This window comes from Narcine bancroftii, chromosome 11 (assembly GCF_036971445.1).
Source record: "Narcine bancroftii isolate sNarBan1 chromosome 11, sNarBan1.hap1, whole genome shotgun sequence".
NCBI classification, from domain to species: domain Eukaryota; kingdom Metazoa; phylum Chordata; class Chondrichthyes; order Torpediniformes; family Narcinidae; genus Narcine; species Narcine bancroftii.
The window spans coordinates 79,526,245-79,546,743 of record NC_091479.1 but is presented as its reverse complement, the minus strand read 5'-3'; the positions used below and the strand labels follow the sequence as shown (position 1 = coordinate 79,546,743).

Sequence of the window (20,499 nt, the reverse complement as noted above, 5' to 3'; positions counted from 1 at the left end):
AAATGAGAGAAATCAGGTTGTAACACAAAATCTAAATGAAAAGAGATTTACATAACTGATCAATCTGTATGAATTCATGTGTTAGCATTTTAAAAGTTTAAATGTAATATACTACACATAATCTTTAGAATTACAATAAAATATAAATGTTTATTTTTCTAACAAATGTAGATTTTTGACTCAGTAAAATATTCCCTACTTAGAGCCAAAGGAAAGGTAATTTTAGGCTATGATAAATGTTGGTACTTAACTAGAATGAAATTTTTTTTAAAGTTGATTTGTATTTTTCATCTGCTCAAGCCATGTGGTAACTTTGAACCGATGTAGCAATACGGAAATAAGTTTTTATTAAAGGCTGTACCCGTCATTTAATAACATTTTTGAAGTAAATCTCTCCTTCTCTCTGCTGCTGCTTTCCGTCTTCCAAAAGGAATCACTGTTGTCGTCCCATTTTGAAAATGTTCCTCCCATATCCAGCGGATCATCAAAATACCTGAAGTATAAGGCAAGTTACACCACTAAATATCAACACTAACCATGGATTCTGAATCCATATCAGCGACAAAACAATCCAGTGGCATTTTTAACCAATAATTGTCAACGTAATAAAAACAACTTTCTGCAAAACATGAAGAAACTTAATTCAGGAACGACTGAAAGTTGAGAGGTAATGTTCATTTTCTCACACATCTGGCTTAATAATCACTGGTGGTTTATTATCAGATATTTGAAATATGGAAAGAGTAAAAATGAAACGTCACGCACCTGGAACGACTAGTAGTAAAGGCTGGTTCTTCATCCTCGTCGTATTTTCTCCTGGAAGATTTTGCAATAGTTGGAGTCTCTTGTTCTATAGTTTGCATATCCGATAATACAGAATGGGAAACGCCACTACAAGAAACAAACACAGGGACAAACAGAATATCAATGTTAATTTTCTACTTAAAATAATAACTGATTGGTTCTTATGCAGGAACGATTTGCAGGTCAAGCAGCTGCTGTAAAAAGAGAAACAGCTGATGTTTCGGTGGAAGATACTTCGTAAGAACCGAGAAAGACAGGTCAGGGAGGGCAATGGTGGAATATGGAAATAGTCAACTGGGTGAGACAATGTATCCATTAAATGGAGAGTTATGGTCCTTTTTGTCACGTGTTACTGACTTTATTCAGTTTGGATGAGGTCTGGCCTACGAGAACATGGGCAGTAAAACAGAAAAGAGGAATGGCAGGTAAAAATGGCCAATCCTCATATAAACTGAAAGAGCAAGTTTTCTGAAGTTGGAGATTCAATATCAAGTCCTGCAGATCATATTATGCTCAAAATGAGGTTCTGTTTCTTAAGCTTATAAAACTCATCAACACAACAGAGTAGAAGGTCCTTCTAGCTTATGAAATCCCTGTTACACAATTACACCAATTAACCTACAAACCCTGTACGTTTTGGAGGGTGGGAGGAATCCGGTGCACCTGAAGAAAACCCATGTAGGTCATGAGTTAAGTCAAGTCACCTTTATTTGTCGTTCATACCATGTATTGTACAGTAAAGACGAGATAGTGTTTCTCAAGGACCACGGAGCAGATTTACATAAATATAAAACAGAAGTTAAAATATTAAAATATTTAATAACTGTTTGCTGTACACTATCCACATATGTTCTAGGACTTCAGAAGCCTGATGGCTTGGGGTAAAAAAATGTTGCCCAATCTGGACATAAGGGCCCAAGTGCCCTTATGTAAACTTTTACATGGGAAGTGTGTGAAGTCCTTCACAATGTTTATTGCTTTCTGTGTACATCAAGTGTTGTGGATGTCCATCATGGTGGGAAGAGAACCCCCAATGATCTTTTCCACTGACTTCATTATCCTCTGCAGGGTCTTGCAGTCTGAGGAGGTACAGCTTCCAAATCTGGATGTGATATTGCTCAGAATGCTCTCAATACATCCTCTGTAGAATGTAGTGAGGATGGAGGGTGAGAGATGACCTTTCCTTGGCCTTCGCAGGAAGTAGAGGCTTTCTTGGCTATGGAGCTGGTGTTAAGGGATCAGATGAAGTTCTCCGCCAAGTGCACATCAAATAACTTGATACTCTTGATGGTAGAGCCATCAAGGGTCAGTGGAGAGCGATCCCTGGGCCCTCCTGAAGTCAACAACAATCTCGTTTGTTTTATTAATGTTCAGATAAAGTTGTTGATTCTGCACCAGTCTGTTAGCGACTGCACCTCATCTCTGTATGCTGACTTATCATTCCTACTAATAAGGCCCACCACAATCGTGTCATTAGTGAGCTTGATGATGTGGTTTGAGCTGTGTTTTGCTGCAGTCACGAGTCAGCAAAGTCCACAGCAGTGGACTAAACACACAGCCCTGGGCTCACTTCCCTGGTCTGGGAAGTGCTGTTTCCGATACGGATTGCCTGAGGTCTCCCTGACAGGAAGTCAAGAATCCAATTACAGAGGGAGATGTTTAGACCCAGCAGGGTCAACTTCCTTATCAGGTACTGAGGTATGATCGTGTTGAATACCGAACTGTGGAGAACAAACAAACTTCTTACAGTCAGTGGTGGATTTGAACCTGGGTTGCTGGAGCTGTAACAGCATAATTCTAACCTACACACTAACTAAAAACAAAAGGGGGTGCTGCTGGAGATGCCGTACCGGCAGCACTGCTGCTGGTCCAGACCCATGGAGAGGTGACACAGTGTTTCTGCAGGGTCTAATCACCCAGTTCGACTGCCATCAGCTCTGTACAGGCTTTAAACGGCCCATCAAAGAAGTTAACGGTAGTTTTATTTAAAATCCTGCAACCGTGGGGTCTGGACCAAAGATGGTGGCACATATGATTGTTGGCAGCAGCACGAGGGGTTTATAGATTATGGGAAAGCAGAGGACTGGGGCAGGGCACCAGAGAACAGGGAGACCTTGCCCCCGCCACCCCTGTCTAAGAAGCAGAAGAGATAACCCACGGGACTGTGACCACGGTGGCAGACTAGTGATGGGTTCTGCAGTTCTCAAGGCGAGAACCCATGGAGGCTGTGGGCTGTTGGCGACTGCGGTTGAGGGATTCATGGCAGGCTGTGGACTGCTGGAGTCTGGCTTGAGACTGGCTAAAGGGGTACCAGGTATCAGAACCAGGATGCGAGAGGATGCTGAGGATTCCTAATCGAATCAGAGGTTTGGATCTGGAGCTCCGGTTGCCAATGGTTTGGACTGGACTCTGCGTGGCTGCGGAGGCTGTGGGAACACTGGAGGTGAATCCACAAACACTTGGTGACTCTGGGAGGGACTTCTCTTTTGCTTCTTTTTCTCTGGAAGAGGCACTTCAGGCAGTTTCTGCCAATGGCGAATCTGTCTGCCTTACAGCAGACAAAATCAATTTTGTATAATGTGACACTGTTTTTATTACAAGAAAATTAAGAATAAGGGGAGTGAGTATTCTGGCAAAACAGCAATAGAGTTCAGACTGAGAAACTGAGAGAAGCAACAATGAGAATCAATGAATATTCAATACCTACAAAAGGAAATGACACCATATTTACAAAGGCAGTTTTCATTACAAACATGAGCACTAGGATCTACTTGGAATAAAGTTGAAATCAATGTGATAAAATAATGATTTTAAATATGTACCAGTTAGAGCACAAATTGTCAAATTTGAACTGGCGAAAGTTGTTTTGAATCATAAACCCTACTTATAATAATTTCACAGTACATTTTGCACTCAATACAGGGGGGTAATATATTTTGTGCAGCCCAACGCTCAAATGCAATAATTAGAGATCCTTTTGGTTCTTAGTCAAGCGATTTCTTAAACCATTCTGGGAGCTTTATATTGCAAGACTATATGTAAATGACTAAAAGTGATCACAACTTCTGCTGCCACATAATTCTGTATTTTCCCTTCAATCAGTTTCTAAGTTTTAATCATGGTGAAATGTTCTTTCTACTTTGCCAACTATTCCTTCCCTCTCCCCAAGGTCCCTTTAAGGTCCTTACGTTCTACTGCTGAACCCCATGCCCAGTCTCTCTGCTTGTTCCTTCTTTTTGCCTTCCATTCTCTTAATCTTCTCATCTTCTTTCTTTCTTTGTATTTCCAAGTCTTGATATGCCAGGCGAAGAGATGAAACTCTGTAATGGAGAATTTCTTTATTTCCTCTCTTTTCTGGTAATGAATCAACTTAACAGTTAAAAGTCTAATTGATTAATCAAACAAAATTCATCAAATGAATTTTAGAATAAGAATATGGATGCTAATTTGGTGTATAATACATTCAAATGGAAAAAGTAATAGAGTGGCATGGGTAGATCACGAGACAAGTAGTACATAGGCCTGAACCAATGATCCAAACCTAGATGTTATAATGAGCATCACTGCAGTTGGAGATTTGATACGCAGTTAATAAAATTAATCTGGAATGAAAAGAAAGCTAGATCCATATTCCTGATCAGTGGTGGATTAACCATTAGGCTGGGTAGGCTTAAACCTAGGGGCCAGAGAGCAAAATAAAAAGATTTAATTGAGTGTACACGAGCATTTTGAATGATATTTCGGTACTTTTGCATATATTTTTTACAAATACTATTTTGCTTTCTAAATTAGGCTCCAAACATATAAACCTTTAGAAGAAATGCCTTTAGGACTTCATACTGCAGCCGTGAGATTGTGTTTACCATGACAATGTTATTATGTCACAAGTTGGTGCGTATACTGGTTACAGCTAGGGAGCGAATCCTATTAGAACATGAATGCCAGTATTGTGAAATATATAAAATATGACAGTAAACAGAAACATTACTTTAATAAGTCCATGTTTTGCCACTCGCTTACAAATGGCAAGAAAATCAGAAGTTGGCTGCGCTATTTTCCAAGCACAGGTAAGGCATTCTATTTTAACGGCAAACTGTTTTCAAGTGAAGACCATGCTTGATTACTCGATTATACGAGTCAGAACGTGATCACATGAAAGCACTTCTGGAGAGGGTTTTTGCTACAATTAAATTTCTTACTTATACATGTAATACATAGTACATTGATATGTTATTTAACGTAACTTAATGTCATTTTATTCTATTCAACCAAGGGGCGGGGCAGCAGGGCAAGGTCAGGGGGAGCCTTACTAAAACCCAGGTGGTAGTTAATCTGCCACTTTTCCTGACTGAAATAACCAGATTGTCATAAAAGCCATCACAAGTGAAGTGTGGAGTAAGGGTCTTCCTAGTTTAGATTGATGTTGATTAATGCATCAAATACATTAGCACATTAATTAACAAAAATATTAATACAACTTGATATCAAAGGACAGTGGGGGCGGGGGGGAGGATGTATGTTGCCTGGCAACGACAGCCGAGCTGATAAAATTCCACTAGCCCTGATTTTTCAGAAATCACGTAACTTACAAAAATTAGGGGAACTGAAACTGTAAAAATACCTGCTGGCAGGGGGACATGTCTCTGTGATTGGTCCACAAATGATGGAACACATAGGTGGACACTGCGTAGCTTAATGATGATGGGATAATGTTTGCCACATAAGAAGAGTTTTGTGATTAGTTAATGTCAGATAGCATTTATAAACCCATGCATTTGTATGTTCAGGGAGCTCCTTGATCCATTAAAGAGTTGACGGAACTCCCAAAGCCCTGTGTATTAAATAAAGAGAATTGGCTGAAGATGTGTCTGAGTCCTTCATTCCTCGAGGGAGTAAAATTGCCGATTGAGATTTCACCTTGAACCTAGATGAAGTATTGTTATGAGCCCAGAGGACCCCAAAACCCAGCAGCTATAGACATTCACCAAGACAAATGCTTACTTAAACAAAAGTTGCTTTCACACTTTAACATCACTAGTAACTTAACTAACCTAACTTAACCCCCTTCTAATTCTAAGTGCATTTGTATGTAATGAGTGAGTGTGTAAGTTTAGAATAGTTCTTTGATTCACAGTCCAATCTCGCTTCTCATTCCTCCAAGTTTACTGCTGGCAGGCAATTCTTATACTGTGCACAGAATTTAACATTTATGAAGTTCACCAGGCTTTGGAGCTTGAAAGGTAAATGGTTATCACTCAGGAAGGTTCTGGTCAGTTTTTAGAGAGAGATTTGTTGTTTGCTGGACACCTTGTAACCAGCCACTTCAGTGTCTTGCCAAAGAAACTTACTCCATCAGGTCACCAAAGAGTTCCTTTTTGTTTCTCTTATTTCAAGTGAAACATTAGGCAGCCAGTCCTCTCCTCTTACATAAACCACAAGGGCTTTGTTTGACCAGGCTGAACTAAGCACTCACAACCGTCTTCCAAATGGGGTTTTCCACAAGCTTGCCGGCTTGTCCTGTCCAGTCCCAGCTGCTGCCGCTGACTGTAAAACTGCAGAAATGATTTCCTCCCCCCACCTCTCTCTCTCTCTGAGAAAAAGCCTGCTTGACTCTCTCTGCTTGCAAAACCACATGACCCTCTTAGAACAGCAAGTTCCATTCCAGACAGCCTGCGGCTCCAAGAATTCTTTCATCTGTCACTGCTTAGGCAGGAGCTGATATGCATCATCACTAGCCTTTCAAAACACTTTATCACTATTGAATCAAAGATTGCATAAAATAATGCGAGAAAAAGTTCGCAGACTTCATAGTTTCATTGCAGGTATGACAGAATAATATTTAGCCAAGATGTCAATGCAAATTCTACCTAATCTCTCGTGAGTTACAAACATTATATGATCTGTGCCACAGATTAGACAAGCAAACCATTATACAATCAGAATTCCATCTTTTAGGCAATTTTTCCAATCTTCTCCACCAATATTTCTGATTTTGTTCCGTTTCACCAAATTGAAAGAAAGATCCACCAGTGGCATCAGCTTTGTGATGTTGTCCGGTAGGAATCCCTTAAGAGTCCTCAACATTGTCCAAACCAATGAACTCATGTCCTATCTCTCTACTTTAGCAACTATCATGTTTATGACAGGAAGTCATTCCTTGTCCAAGGAATGGCCTATTGGGCTGCTCACAAAGTCAGCCAGCATACCTCAGGATGATTTCTTCACAACCACGTGTGAAAGATACAGGGAAACAGCTTATTTTGAGTACACGTACACTTAAAGTATCCAAAATTAGATGGTACATCATCTGATGTCTGAGATTACTAAAGATAGCATCTTCAATGAGTAACCCAACAGAACATAAAGGTGACACAAGGACTATATTAATATTTGTTCTTGATAGCATATGTTTCCTTCTTTGTTATGTTACAAGAACTAACCATGAAAAATTCGAGCACAGAATTGAACTGTAATTTCAAGGAAAATCCAGTTATCCCTGAATGTACAATATCTAACATAAATTGCACAGTAGCTTACAAGTACTGTAGTTCAGATCACAAAGGACCATGATAACAAATAAATATCTCTTACAGATTGAACCAACTACGACATTCTTTTCGCCAACTGTTAACTATTTTTGACTTATGCAATAGATGTTGATTTTGAATTCACAAATTGTAAACATCTTAAGAGTAATTTACATAAAGATAGCATTTGAACACAAAATTGAAATTCAAACTTTACGTACACAGATTCTTCCATCTCAATCTTCCTCCTGCTATTCAAATCTTCTTGTTCTTTCATTCGGTCTGCAGCCTGAGCTTGTTTATCTATTTCATTGAAGCTGTGACTAGTTACTTTTTGTGCACCTAAACCAACCTTCTTAGCGCCCAGCTGTAAAAACAGTGAAAAAAGTACTACTTACTTCTTCCTTACATGGAAGCACTTTATATAATTACATTGTAACTTTTTCCTTTTTTCTATCAAGTTGACTTCCATAAAAATTAAATATTAGGAGTATAATTTAAATAGCAATGGTTTAATTTAACACAAGGATTTGCCCTTAAACGATCCAACTCTCTTCATGATGACAGAAAAGTTTGCTTGCATTATTCAATGTCATTTAAAAATTATATTTCATCATTCTAATCAATATATTTATTTTACTATTCAGTTCAAATTAATCAGAGCCTAATTCCTGTAAATGGGAAACTAAGTGATAAAATTCAGTTCAGAATAGATGAGGACACTGCCACAGAAAACACAAGATATTTTTGTAAAGTGAGTAGTAGTTTTGAAAAAGCTAATGATGTGCCCTTTTCAAAAATATATTCCAAGAAAAATCCAACATGAATTTTGCAATTAGTCACTAAGTGATGCCAACTGATGAAGATTTGAGTCAGCTCCCCATGAAGATTGAGTTACTGATCACCCCATTTTCTCATTGGTGGTTACTGCCAAATATCGTACAAAAGGTTTTTCACAGTGAGCAAAACAGGAAGTAAAATACAAATTTTTAACTAATATTTTAAATGTTCTGAAAAGTGAAAAATAATAACATATACAATAAATATGAATGCAATGGGTATGCTTAGTAAATTTGCAGATGGTGATGGTTGTGAAGGGGATCATCTTAAACTGCTAAATGATATAGATTAGTGAGCAAGATAGGCAGAGCAATGATGGATGGAAATTAATCCAAATAAGTGTGACATAATGCACTTTGGCAAGTTTAATAAGGCTAGAACATTCATAATGAATGATGGGGATATTGACGAGCAGAGGGATATTTGTGTACAAGTCCAAGGATCACTGAAAGTGGTAGCACAGTAGGTGAAGGCAGAACAAGTGTTTATCTGGACCATAGAAAACATGAACAGGGAGGCTATGGTATACCTTTATTAAAACAATGTAGTTTTGCATGCCACACTTTATGAAGGATATGATAGTATTGGAGAGGGTGCAAATGAGATTCATCATGATGTTGGATAGGGTGGAGAGTTTCACTGATGAGGAAAGACTGGATAGGCTGGGTTTGGAACAGAGGAGATAGGGGGCAGGCCAGATAATTCCCAAAATGGGCGCCCTATATCAAGCTGTCATAGAAAGATTACTACCCTCCAACACCTTATAACATTGAGTCTGTGGCTTCCACATTGGCCTCAGTAGCCATCTCTGAACCTACAAAGTCAGAGATGAAGTAAATCGTCCTAATTTCTGAAGGTCTGCCCAAGAACAGTTATGATCACTGTTAATACAATTACAAATAAAAACATAATTTTTTAAAAAATGCATTAATTGGAAGTGCTGCTAAAAACTAGAGTTTAGAAATGTTCACTCTGGATGAAGCCTGCAGCTCAGTACACTGTTATGGTCCGAGGTCAACACTCATCTCCCAATACTAGATTCCCAAGTTTAACTACATACGTAGACTTAATGCATGAACCAAATGTTGAGAAAACCTCAAAACAATTGCAAACAATTACGTGTTTTAAATAGCACTATTGATTGCAGGCCCAAATGAAACTAAAACATATGAGAAAAAAACTTGAAATACACACCATTTTCTTTGTTGCAGCAGACTTCTTTTTTGTTATGATAGAGGACTTGACTTCTGTCAACAAATCCAAATCACAAATTATTATATTTTCATACTCAGACATTTCTCATGAATGTTAGGCTAAATACATTAAAGATAATGTTTCATCATATACAATTAAGAATACATCTTCATGCAATAGCGATTACATTGAACTATATGCAATGCTCAGGGTACACTTGCAGATTTATAGGCCCACATTATTAATCAACATAACTGATGATAAAAGTATTTTGTGGTCTCTATAAGCTTTATAAACAAGCGTAGCAGCACAGTGTGAACTGCAGTGTGACCTTTGCCATAAAAAGTTAAGAAATGCAAAATTATAGATGAAAATTAAAATAAGCATTTCACCAATTAGTTTTATGGGAAGGTAAAACAAGGTAAAATAATTAAATTAACCCTTTCCAGCCACTTATAAAAAACTATAAAGGTAAAAGATCACATAAATTTACATTATGCTATTGTAAAAGTTATTTCAAAGCAGTAAGAAAATGAAGATTAAAATTACCAGGCAGTTGAATAGTATTTTTGTATGCTAGTCTTTGATTTGTAACATTTCTAGTGGGATTAAGTAATGTTACAAATCAAAGACTAGCATACAAAAATATTTGGATGCTAATTCCGGCAAAGTGTTTTCAGTAACAGACACATAGGAAAATAAATAATGTGCAGAGGGGAGTGAGATGAAAGAGAAATGAAGAAGAGATCAAGAACAAGACAAGCAATTAGAAAAATGGACAGAGAGAGATGGTGAGAGAAGTTGAGAAAGAAAGAAGAAGCGAGTTAGTGAAAGCAAGATATGAGACACATAAATAAAATCATGCAATAGTTGAAATGACTAAGACAAAAATAAAATGCAAGCTGGAAAGTGTTAAATTAATCAGTTGATCCCAAAACAGTTTTCTAAAAATACTGATAAAAACTGCAAACATTAGGTCCATTTAATGCATTAGGTCTTTCTTTGAGGAGTTAAACAGTAGTTCTCTCCAGTTCGTGGAGTTGTGCCCAAGTTCATCTGTACACTTTGGTTCAGAAGCACCCAATGGTAGATCACAAACACCTTAACAGTCACCTTTGTTAGGTGTGACTCCTGCAGAAACTAAACTCATTGTGTCAGCTAAAATAGGGAAAAACAAATGAAAATTTCTGAGTAACACAGGCCATAAACATTTTTTCCTCATAGTTACTATGTTCCATATACTCTAAAATATGGCATTTTCATGATCAAAATCCCAAAATTACATTTGAAATGAAATATTAAACATAAATTTTAAAAAACCAAAATTCAGCAAATCAAAGAGTAAAACTCTTTCCCAAGACTTTGCAAGTACTTTGAAACAAAAAAAATCCCAGTTTTAGACAACCTTCTTTAGAAGCTCTTTTCAACAATATTCTTTTTCATTAAATCAGACATTTACTGGGAAGGTTAATTGTTTTAAGCCCAAAAACATTTTTTCCCTGTTTCAAGATCCCATAATAAATAGTATTCTAAGAAATGTCACTATTCCATTTTCCACAAATTTTTGCCACCTTAAAGTATATTTTCATCTTATCTCATACTACAGGTACACGATCCTTTATCCGGACATCTAAAATCCAGAAAGCTCCAAAATCCGGCAAGTGGGGACTGGCGGTTGGGGGAGACTGCCGAAGGACCGGAGGCTGAGGGAGGCAGCAGAGGGACCGGTGGTTGGGGGAGGCAGCAGAGGGACCAGCAGTTGTGGGAGACAGCTGGGTGAGTGGAAGGGGGTGGGGGTGGATATGGCAGCACAATTCAGGTGGGCTTTCTGAAATCTGCAAAAATCCAAAATTTGGAACACACTGTCCCCCAAGGGATCCGGATAAAGGAATGTGTACCTGTACAAAGACTTATGTACCGTAATAAAAATCAAACATTTAGAAATTAACAGTCCTGAAAATGAAAGAGAGAAAATTGTGTGGATACCATCCAATTTTTCTGGGACATGAAGCTTTGCATCAGTAAAATACCGTAAATGTGGAAATTAAATGAACTTTTGATGCAGTCAGAAATTTAGTTTTGCTTCTCTGTAATTTTACTCTATTCGTCATGAGGATAATTTTATCCCCAGAGTGCAATTTTTCCAATTAATGAAGCATTTTTAAAAAAGTAGTGGTGAATAGCGAATTCTAAACACTATTCCAACATTTATACACTGTTGCCTAGTATTTTAGCTATTCTTAAATATATTTTAAATTTGAATATTAGAATAAAGATGTAAGCTAAATTTGTGACATATTCTCATATCTACTCACCGTTCTTTCCTCAAAAAAATTCAACTCGTGTCCCACTGAATCCCACAAACTATAGATGCGTTTGCTTACATCTGACATCAGTAAAGATTTCCTTTACTGTAATAGATCTATGATTCTGTTCTATTTGTCAATATTTCAGGATATTGCACACATGCAAAATTACCTTTGTGTTATTGCAGTTTTCAAATACATATTTCACATTTCTTAAAAACATACATAATTTAATGAACTGCATAAACTATCTATAAAAATGCATCAAAAATCGTGCAGCAATGCTCAGGCTAAATTAAGTACCTAATGCTTCCTTAGGAGACACGCTGAGGCAATCAACATTTGGGCCATGTTCCGGCTCACCTTTAAAAAAAAAATGCTTCAAATCAGAACATTTTCATACTTCACAGTTCTAATGGTTGTATAACAATTTATTTTCTAAATAGGGCTCCAATGTTTTCACTTTTTACTCTTAGTTCATTTTATTCTAATTTTTTAAAGAGATCAAATTGAAGTCCAAGGAAGGATAGAAATAATCAATTCATCATTTATTTGCTTTTATATGACTAGAATATGATTTGGTTTACAGAATTTAATTAAAAAAACTAACTTTTTTTTCTGTTCTATTTTGAATTTTACATTTTCTGGGTGTTCACCCCAAAACATTATTGTCCACCTTGAAGATAGCCACAGTAAATGCACTAGAGGTGAAGTTAACTGAAAACAATGTTTCAGAACTCCCTCAAATTTGGCCAATATGCACTAAGGCCAAGCACAGCTCAAGATTCAGAATGAGTGGGGATCTTAGAGAAACAGAATGAGTGGGGATCTTAGAGAAACATACAAAACTTTGAAAGGTATGATAGATAACATTGAGGCAAGAAAGTTGTTTCACTGGTAGAACTAGGGGACATAGTCTCAAGATTCAGGGTTTAGGATCAATATGAGTAGGAATTGCTTTTCCCAGAGAGTAGAAAATCTGTGGAATTCTCTGCTCAAGAAATTAGTGGAGGCTACACCATTAAATATATTTGATACACTGTTGGGAATTAAGGGTTATGGGGAAAGGCAGGTAGGTGGAGGAGTCATGGCCAGATCAGCTATGTTCTCAGAGAATGGCAGAGCAAGCTTGATGGAGCAGATGGCCTACCCCTGCCTCCGATTTATGTTCTTATAATCAAAAAGGCAGATATCAATATCCCAGTCACCACAATCAGTTCTTGTGTAGATTTATTTTCAGTTTACAATGTTGCACAAAAAGCATTATTTCATGCTTACAACCTCTGATTTAAAAAAAACAAACCTAAAGCTTACCATTGTCTGCCTGCTGTGTTTTTTCAGAAGACAACTCTGGATGGGTGGAATCAAAGATCTGATCTGATGACATATCACTGGCTGACTGGAATAAGATGTAAAGTACTTATGAAAATCCACAGCAAAAAAACTATCATTCGTTAGCAATAAAACTCAATGACACTGTTTTGCCAAAAAACTCTGACTACCTTTTAATTCGAATCTGTGTGACCTGCTGAATTTATTTAGCACTTTTGTGTACTGCACTATACCCCAGCATGTGCAGATTTTCTTGTTTACCTCCTCTGATCTCAATAACTTATTTTAAATTATTAATTGACATAACAGTAGTAGCCAACAATTACATGGCACCAATATAGAAAAATAATATTAGATATACCAAAGACACATTAAAATCAACAGTGGATTGTGAAGCCACAAAGAATTGTATTAACTTCCTTAAATATGGACTGCAAGGCAATAGATTTGCTCTAATTAATGCCCTATGTAACTTTTCCGCTTTTATTTTCAATTCCCTTAATAATGAATTATTACATTCTATCAATCTTCCTAATTTTTTGCCTCACCTAATTTTTATGAATCAGATCCTTCTACAATCTCTCATTATTTAGAAAACACAATTTCACATTTGGCTCCTAAATTAACCTATCTGTGTAACTTTAAAATCTCCTTGTACTCTTCTAGGTCCATTTCAGGCTCTGACCTCCCATCGGATGAAGATCTATGTGAGGCGCTGCCTTAAGAAGGCAGCCAACATGATAAAGGGTCCCTTCACACTGGTAACCTATCTGTGTAACTTTAAAATCTCCTTGTACTCTTCTAGGTCCATTTCAGGCTCTGACCTCCCATCGGATGAAGACATCTATGTGAGGCGCTGCCTTAACAAGGTAGCCAACATGATAGAGGGTCCCATCACACTGGTCACATCCTCTTCTCACTTGCCCATAACATTGAATTGGAGTGGCTTATAAGTATTTTCCTTCTGTATTTTGTTGAAGTGTTTGATGAGTAATTTTATATAATCTTGGTGTAATCACAATAAAGTTTTTTTTTGGCTTGAAGACATGCATAGTTTCTCTTTTGTTTGTGAATACCTCTTACTGCTAGATCAGGGAAGATCAAGGAACAAATTTTAAAAGAGTTTTGGTGCATGGGGTGTCAGTAATGTTTATGTAATTAGATGTCTAGAATAGGTAAATAGTTAAGTGAAAATATCATTCGAAATGTAGGGTCAAACTTGATGCACATTCTTGATTCTGAACGAAATTGACAATGCGCAATCAGCAATTCCCTGTTGAAAGGAAGGTTATTGATGGAACAACTGAAAATTATTGAACCGAGAACACTTTGAGGGAACTCCTACAACAATGTTCTGGGGCCTTTTTTTTAATATGGAACTGTTTATTGATTTGCATGCCATCAGGGGACACACTAATCTCTGTATCATTTCAATTTTATCATTTGGGCTGGTCTGATAGGAAGAACAACTCCAGCCTTGATGCCCATTTTCTTCTGGTTTATCAGGGTTCCCTTAATGATAGTTTAGTCAAATAATGCCTTGATATTGCTTTTTATCCTAAAGCAGTGTCTTATTAATGCAGCCTCTATCCTCAACTACCCCCACCAAAACCAGGCCATGCTACTATCAGAAAAAACGTACAGGAGCCTGAAGACCAGCACCTAGCAACACAAGGACAGCTTCTGCCATCAGATTTCTAAATGGACAATGAATCACAGACATTACCTCACTTTTTCCTATTTTCTTGCACTATTTATTTATTTTTAAAATATAATTTATAGCAATGTTTGCACTGTGATACTGCCGGAAAACAAAAATTTTGTGGCATGTTCATGACAATAAATTCGGGTTCTTATCAAGCTTGTGTGAAAGTTATTATTTAATTGTGCATCTCGCTCTTAAGTAACTTTAACTTCAGAGCAACCTGATAGATTTGTTTCTTGTAAATTACATTATATATTACTGTCAACATAATGTTGAAGGTGAACAGAGAGTGCTGTAATACTCAGCCTGAAAAATTTTAACAAATTTCCCCTTTCACTCACTATCTCCACCAAAAAAGTATCAAAGTGTTTCAAAGAGTTTAATAACTTACTGTTGTGTGTGAGGCAAAGAAGTCTTCATCTTTACTCTGAGGAGATAAGGGTGGATTTCCAAAATCATCGATCCATAGCTGAATCACACAATATTTATAAAGAAATTTAATTAATTATACTTCCTTAAAAACAATATTTTTAAAAATTTTTCCTGTTTTGACAGGCTTCCTTCTTTATGAACCTCTGTTCATAAATCTATTTTTATTTACTTTATAATAAAATTAGAAAACACAAAAATGTACAGCAACTGAGTTAACATAGATAAAATAGATTACAGTTTTACGTATATACACCTGTTATCAGAATCGTACACTGACCAGGCACTTTTGCGTGAAAAATAGAGAAACCTAACAAATTCACTAATTCCCTGCAAAATACTTGGAGAAAGTCAATCTTTTAATAGATCTGAACAATGACAGCTGTAACAGGGAGAGTAAATATATGCTACCAGTTTGGCATCAGCAGGCAAATCTTAAGTTAAGGCCCAACCTGACTCCAGAATGAAACAGACTTCTTAGAATCTGAAGTATTGTACCACTTGTCTTTGAAGGGGAATTTTGAAGTGTCATATGAATCTTGTGTACAAATTGTTCAAGAAAGCAACTATTATATTTATATACATCATCTTTATTTTTTAAAAAATTTAGACAGCACCGTAACAGGCCCTTTCGGCCTACAAATCCATACACCTAATTGACCTACAACCCCGGTACGTTTTGAAGGAGGGTGGGAGGAAACCAGAACCCCCGGGGAAAACCCATGCATACAGGGGGAGAAAGTACCAACTCCTTACAGACAGTGCAGGATTTAAACCCCAGTACCGATCGCTGGTGTTGTAACAGCATTGTGGTAACCGCTATGTTAACCATGCTACCCTGCTGACATCCTGTCTGACATGGTTAAGAAAAGATGAAGCACTTGTTAAAGATTTTTAAAAATCTTTAAACAACCATCTTATTTGGAACAGTTAAACTTGAACAGTCCTTAATCAAAATGTTTCATACATAAAATTGTAATGATCTTACTTACCTCAGTTCCATGTTTCCTTGTTGCAGCAACTGCCAGTGATCGGAGTTTCTCCCTGTAAAGTGTGGCAGCACGGCTGTTGTACTTTGCATTGGTGTCATTAGTGCTGCAACCATGCTGACAGAAGAAAGCATTCTATTGAAAACAAAAATTAGAAAAGTTATCTGTCTTAAGACAGTCCAGATGCAATTGTAGTCAAAAGTGCAAGAAAGATATTTTCCAATGTACTTTGTGGCTGCTGTGCATACCATTTTTGCTATTGTAATTGCATACTGCAGAATTGTTGTATGTGAAAGCTGTGTATTTGGTTTCTAAAAACACAAAGGTTTCATGTTAAAAATATTAAAACCTTGACTGAATAATGTCTAGTGTACTTTAGGTGAGTGTAAAATTAAATTACTTGTAAATGAAAAGTGAGCAACTAAAACACATTTGGAATCACTATTAACATTCAATGCCTTCACTGCAGCTCAGAAACTGATAATGATCTAATTCCAGAGGTTCTCCATATTTTTTTCTCATAACTTAAAAAAATAGAAATGGTCAGGTAGCCTGTGTGGAGAGATAAGAGAATTAATTTTTCAAATCAATGATCTTCCTTCATCCACATGAAACATCATTGCTATCTCCATTGCTGCTTCATGACCTGAGCTTCCAGTATTTCTGGTTTTATTTCTAATTTTCACCATCTGAAGCTTTTTTTTGCTTTTTGATCACACCTTCAAATACACTTGCTTGGCTTAATTCATTACAGGTGCTCCTCAACCTAAGATGGGGTTACGTTCCAGCAAACCCATCGTAAGTCGAAAAAAATCGTACATCAAAAAAATACCACACCTACCATTTAAAAATTTTTGAATACCTTTATTCCGCACTGAGAAAAAAAACCATAAGTGTACACAGCTGAAAGCACACTGGGGATGAAGAAGGTTTGAAGCATTGAACTAAAATGAATTGCTGGATGGTGGGGATGTGAGAGAGTAGTGTACCGCATATTGCAAATGCAGGAACAGATCGGAATTCGATATTAAAAGTATATCGTAACTTTGAAAAATTGTAAGTCAGACCATCGTAAGTAGGGGAGGGGGCACCTCTACCAAGGCGTTAAAACAAATACAGCAAATAAAGCAGTTATGGGCATTTATTTTCATTATTTGTCAAATGCACACAGAGAGGTTGCAGAGAGACTTGTCAAATGCAAATTTCCTAGGCACAGAATGGAAATGTTCATGAAACAGTCAACAAGGTTTTGGAATTATTGGTAAAAATCACACTTACAGCATTTGCATTTCCACCAACTTGCATACATCTTAGTTGAAACCAGGACCAATTAGAATCCAATTCTGTGGACCTAAAAGGGCATTCAGAAGAAAAAAAAGTCCGTTTTATAGGAAAATAGTGAGCACTGTTGAGAAATGCCTTTTCACCAGTCTTTGTTATCATCTAATTTTCAAGTTAGTGATCATAAATATTGTTATCTATTTTAGAAAATGTCAGATATATTATCACATAAATTTTATTATGTCTGAACATCCATATACAAATTAATTGTTGGCTATCAAATAAAAAGAGTGAATGCATCCATAAACAAGTTTAAAGTTTCACATGAAGACTTTCATATATATCAGGCCACATATTATCATATTCACTAACAGCTTTTGTGTTTAAATTTTTTTCCTGATTTTTTAATATAAAAATATAGAAAGGTTATTTTGACATTTAATCATCTATTTATTTTCAATGACTGATTATGCCACCCAATACTGCCTTGTGGAATTATTTTTATCCTTTATTCTGATTTTATGTAAATGTTTGCTCGATTATAGGAACAAAATATATTTTAAAGTATGCATAAGCTCTTAACCAATCGAATTGTTTCCTTAAGAGAATAAATTGATGTGCAAAATTTCAGAGGAATTTTGTCATATTGCTCAATCACAAACTCTGCTATCTCTCACAAGAAAAAATAGGGAGAGAGGTCCATTAGCCTAACATATATGGTTGGGATGTTGTTGAGAGTCAATTGTCAAGGATGAGGTTATGAAGTGCATGACAAAATAGCTCATGATTTCTTTAAGGGAAAATCTTGCCTGACAAACCTAATGCTATTTTTTGAGGAAACATCAAGTAGGTTGGACAAAGGAGATGCAGTGGATGTTGTACATTTGGACTTTCAAAATGTTTTGAAAAAGTGCCACATATGAGGCTGCTTCACAAAATGAGAGCCCATGGAAGTACAGGAAAGGCACTGGCATGGGTAGTGCATTGGTTGGTCGGAAGGAAATAAAAAGATCCTATTCCAATTACCAGTGGTGTTCAGCAGGGATCAGTGTTGGGGGCCACTTCTTTTTACATTGTATGGTAATAATTTGGAATCCAGAATAAATGGCTTTTGTGGCTAAGTTTTCAGATGATAGGTGGAGGGGCAGGTAGTGAGGAGGCTGCAGAGAGACTTGGATAGATTAGGAGAATGGGCAGAGAAATGGAAAATGAAATACAATGTTGGAAAGTATACGGTCGTGCATTTTGGTAGAAGGAATTAAAAAGGCAGACTATTATTTGGATGGGGATAAAATTCAAAATTTGGAGGTACAAAGGGCAAAGTCCTCGTACAGGATACCCTAAAGATTAACCTCCTGGTTGAGACGGTGGTGAAGAAGGCAAATGCAATGATGGAATTCATATCTAGAGAAATAGGATATAAGAGCAGGGATGTAATGTTGAAAATTTATAAGGCCCTGGTGAGTCCTAACTTTGAATATGGTGTAGTTTTGGTTTCCTTATTTACAAAAGGAAGTGCTGGCGTTGGAGAGGGCTGATAGATTTACAAGAATGATCGCTAGAATGGCAGGATAAGCAGATGAGGAATGTTTTATAGCTCTTAGACTGTACTCTTTGGAGTTCAGATGAGGGAGGACCTCGTAGAAGCATTCTGAATTAGGCCTGGACGGAGTAGATGTGGCAATGTCACATGGAAGGGAGTCAAGGACAAGTGAGTACAGCTGCTGGGTAAAAGGGAGTCCATTGAAAAGATTCTTTAGCCAGAAAGTGGTGAACCTCTGGAATTTGCTGCCACAGGCAGTTATATATGCATTTAAGGCAGAGATTGATTAGGTATTTGTATAGCTAGGGTATCAAAGGTTATGAAGAGAAGACAGGAGAGTGGGGCTAAGTGTAAGAATGGATCATCTCATGATGGAATGGCCGAGCGGACTTGACAGGCCGAATGGCCTACTTCTGCTCCAATATCTTACGATCTCATACATAGGTTGTGATCATTAAGAACGTTTACTGACTTTCAGTTTCAAAGTTACCTTGTCAAGCTTTTAATGCCATTATGTTTTAACTGAAATTTCATCAATAAAGTGGATACACAATTTTTCATATTTTACAAATATTTTAATGTAAAATCATTAATATTTGCATACTCAAACATCCAAGTAACTCTAGGAGACAAAGGCTTTCCATACAACCAGTATGATATTCACTCGAGAAGCTATAGTACCTGATAAAACTCAAATGAACACCAAGCGATCGATGTGTTCCAGAACAGTCGATACATAGAAAGACACCGTAGGTAATACTTGCCCAGCTAGGATTCTTGGCAGAACAGTCAAAGCATGCCTGAAAAATTGAAGCCAAGCCAAAGAAGAAAGGTTAATTTGGACAGTTGCAGTAATATTTCATAAAGCCTCGGAATGATGTTCTCATGGAAAGTAGTAAGAACCAGCTCAACATGAATAGTAGAGAGGTCTTCAGAATTATTTCCTCCTTCCTTCCAAACATGAGACATACATGGCATTTTGCCTCAATAAGCTTGTTCAGAATCAACGAAAGGTTAAGCATAGAGAGTGGCTGTTTTGTCCATCAAGTCTTTACCAGCTCTCTGTAAGGGCAATACAGCCTGCATCACTTTCCTGACATCTTTCCATAAATTATTTTTCTTTTCAGATATTTATACAGCTCCCTTTTGGATTTTACCAGTGAATCTGCCTCTACTACTAACTAACACTAAAGCCTAACCACTCCCTGGGCACAGAAATAATCATATCATCTTCATTCAAGTGTCCTTGACGTGTGCCAGTGTGAAAAGTTTCCCTCTACTCTTTCATGATTTAAAATCTCTCCAACAGATCTTTTCTCAACCACCTGTTTCAAGTAAAACTTCTCTGTTCAAATAAATTACCTCATTTCCTATTTTAATACATTTCTTCTTCATCCTCTTTCAACCTTTTACATTTTTTATGAAATGCATGACCCAATATACTTCAATTATGGCCAAAATAATATTTTACCATGAATATTTATTCATTAATGTAACCTAGGATTGCTTTCACTTTTTAAAATCATTTCAAAGCTAGTTCTTGCAAGCT

General features: G+C 36.9%; 1 protein-coding gene across 5 annotated transcripts in view; it reads right to left on the bottom strand.

The window, feature by feature from the left end:
• The window catches only part of arfgap2 (ADP-ribosylation factor GTPase activating protein 2), a 45,331-nt gene that overhangs the window by 15,663 nt on the left and 9,169 nt on the right, over nt 1-20,499 (bottom strand). For 3 of the 5 annotated variants that reach the window (XM_069903628.1, XM_069903629.1, XM_069903627.1), the window contains exons 2-13: nt 19,632-19,750; nt 17,405-17,477; nt 16,130-16,261; nt 15,100-15,177; nt 12,986-13,070; nt 11,975-12,034; nt 10,479-10,523; nt 9,366-9,418; nt 7,553-7,698; nt 3,993-4,124; nt 766-891; nt 362-493 (exon numbers count right to left, since the gene is read on the bottom strand). In XM_069903628.1, the coding sequence (XP_069759729.1) occupies nt 362-493; nt 766-891; nt 3,993-4,124; nt 7,553-7,698; nt 9,366-9,418; nt 10,479-10,523; nt 11,975-12,034; nt 12,986-13,070; nt 15,100-15,177; nt 16,130-16,261; nt 17,405-17,477; nt 19,632-19,750 (1,181 nt within the window). The remainder of the gene's footprint in view (nt 1-361; nt 494-765; nt 892-3,992; nt 4,125-7,552; nt 7,699-9,365; nt 9,419-10,478; nt 10,524-11,974; nt 12,035-12,985; nt 13,071-15,099; nt 15,178-16,129; nt 16,262-17,404; nt 17,478-19,631; nt 19,751-20,499) is intronic. The other 2 variants (XM_069903631.1, XM_069903632.1) reach the window with 2 other exon arrangements.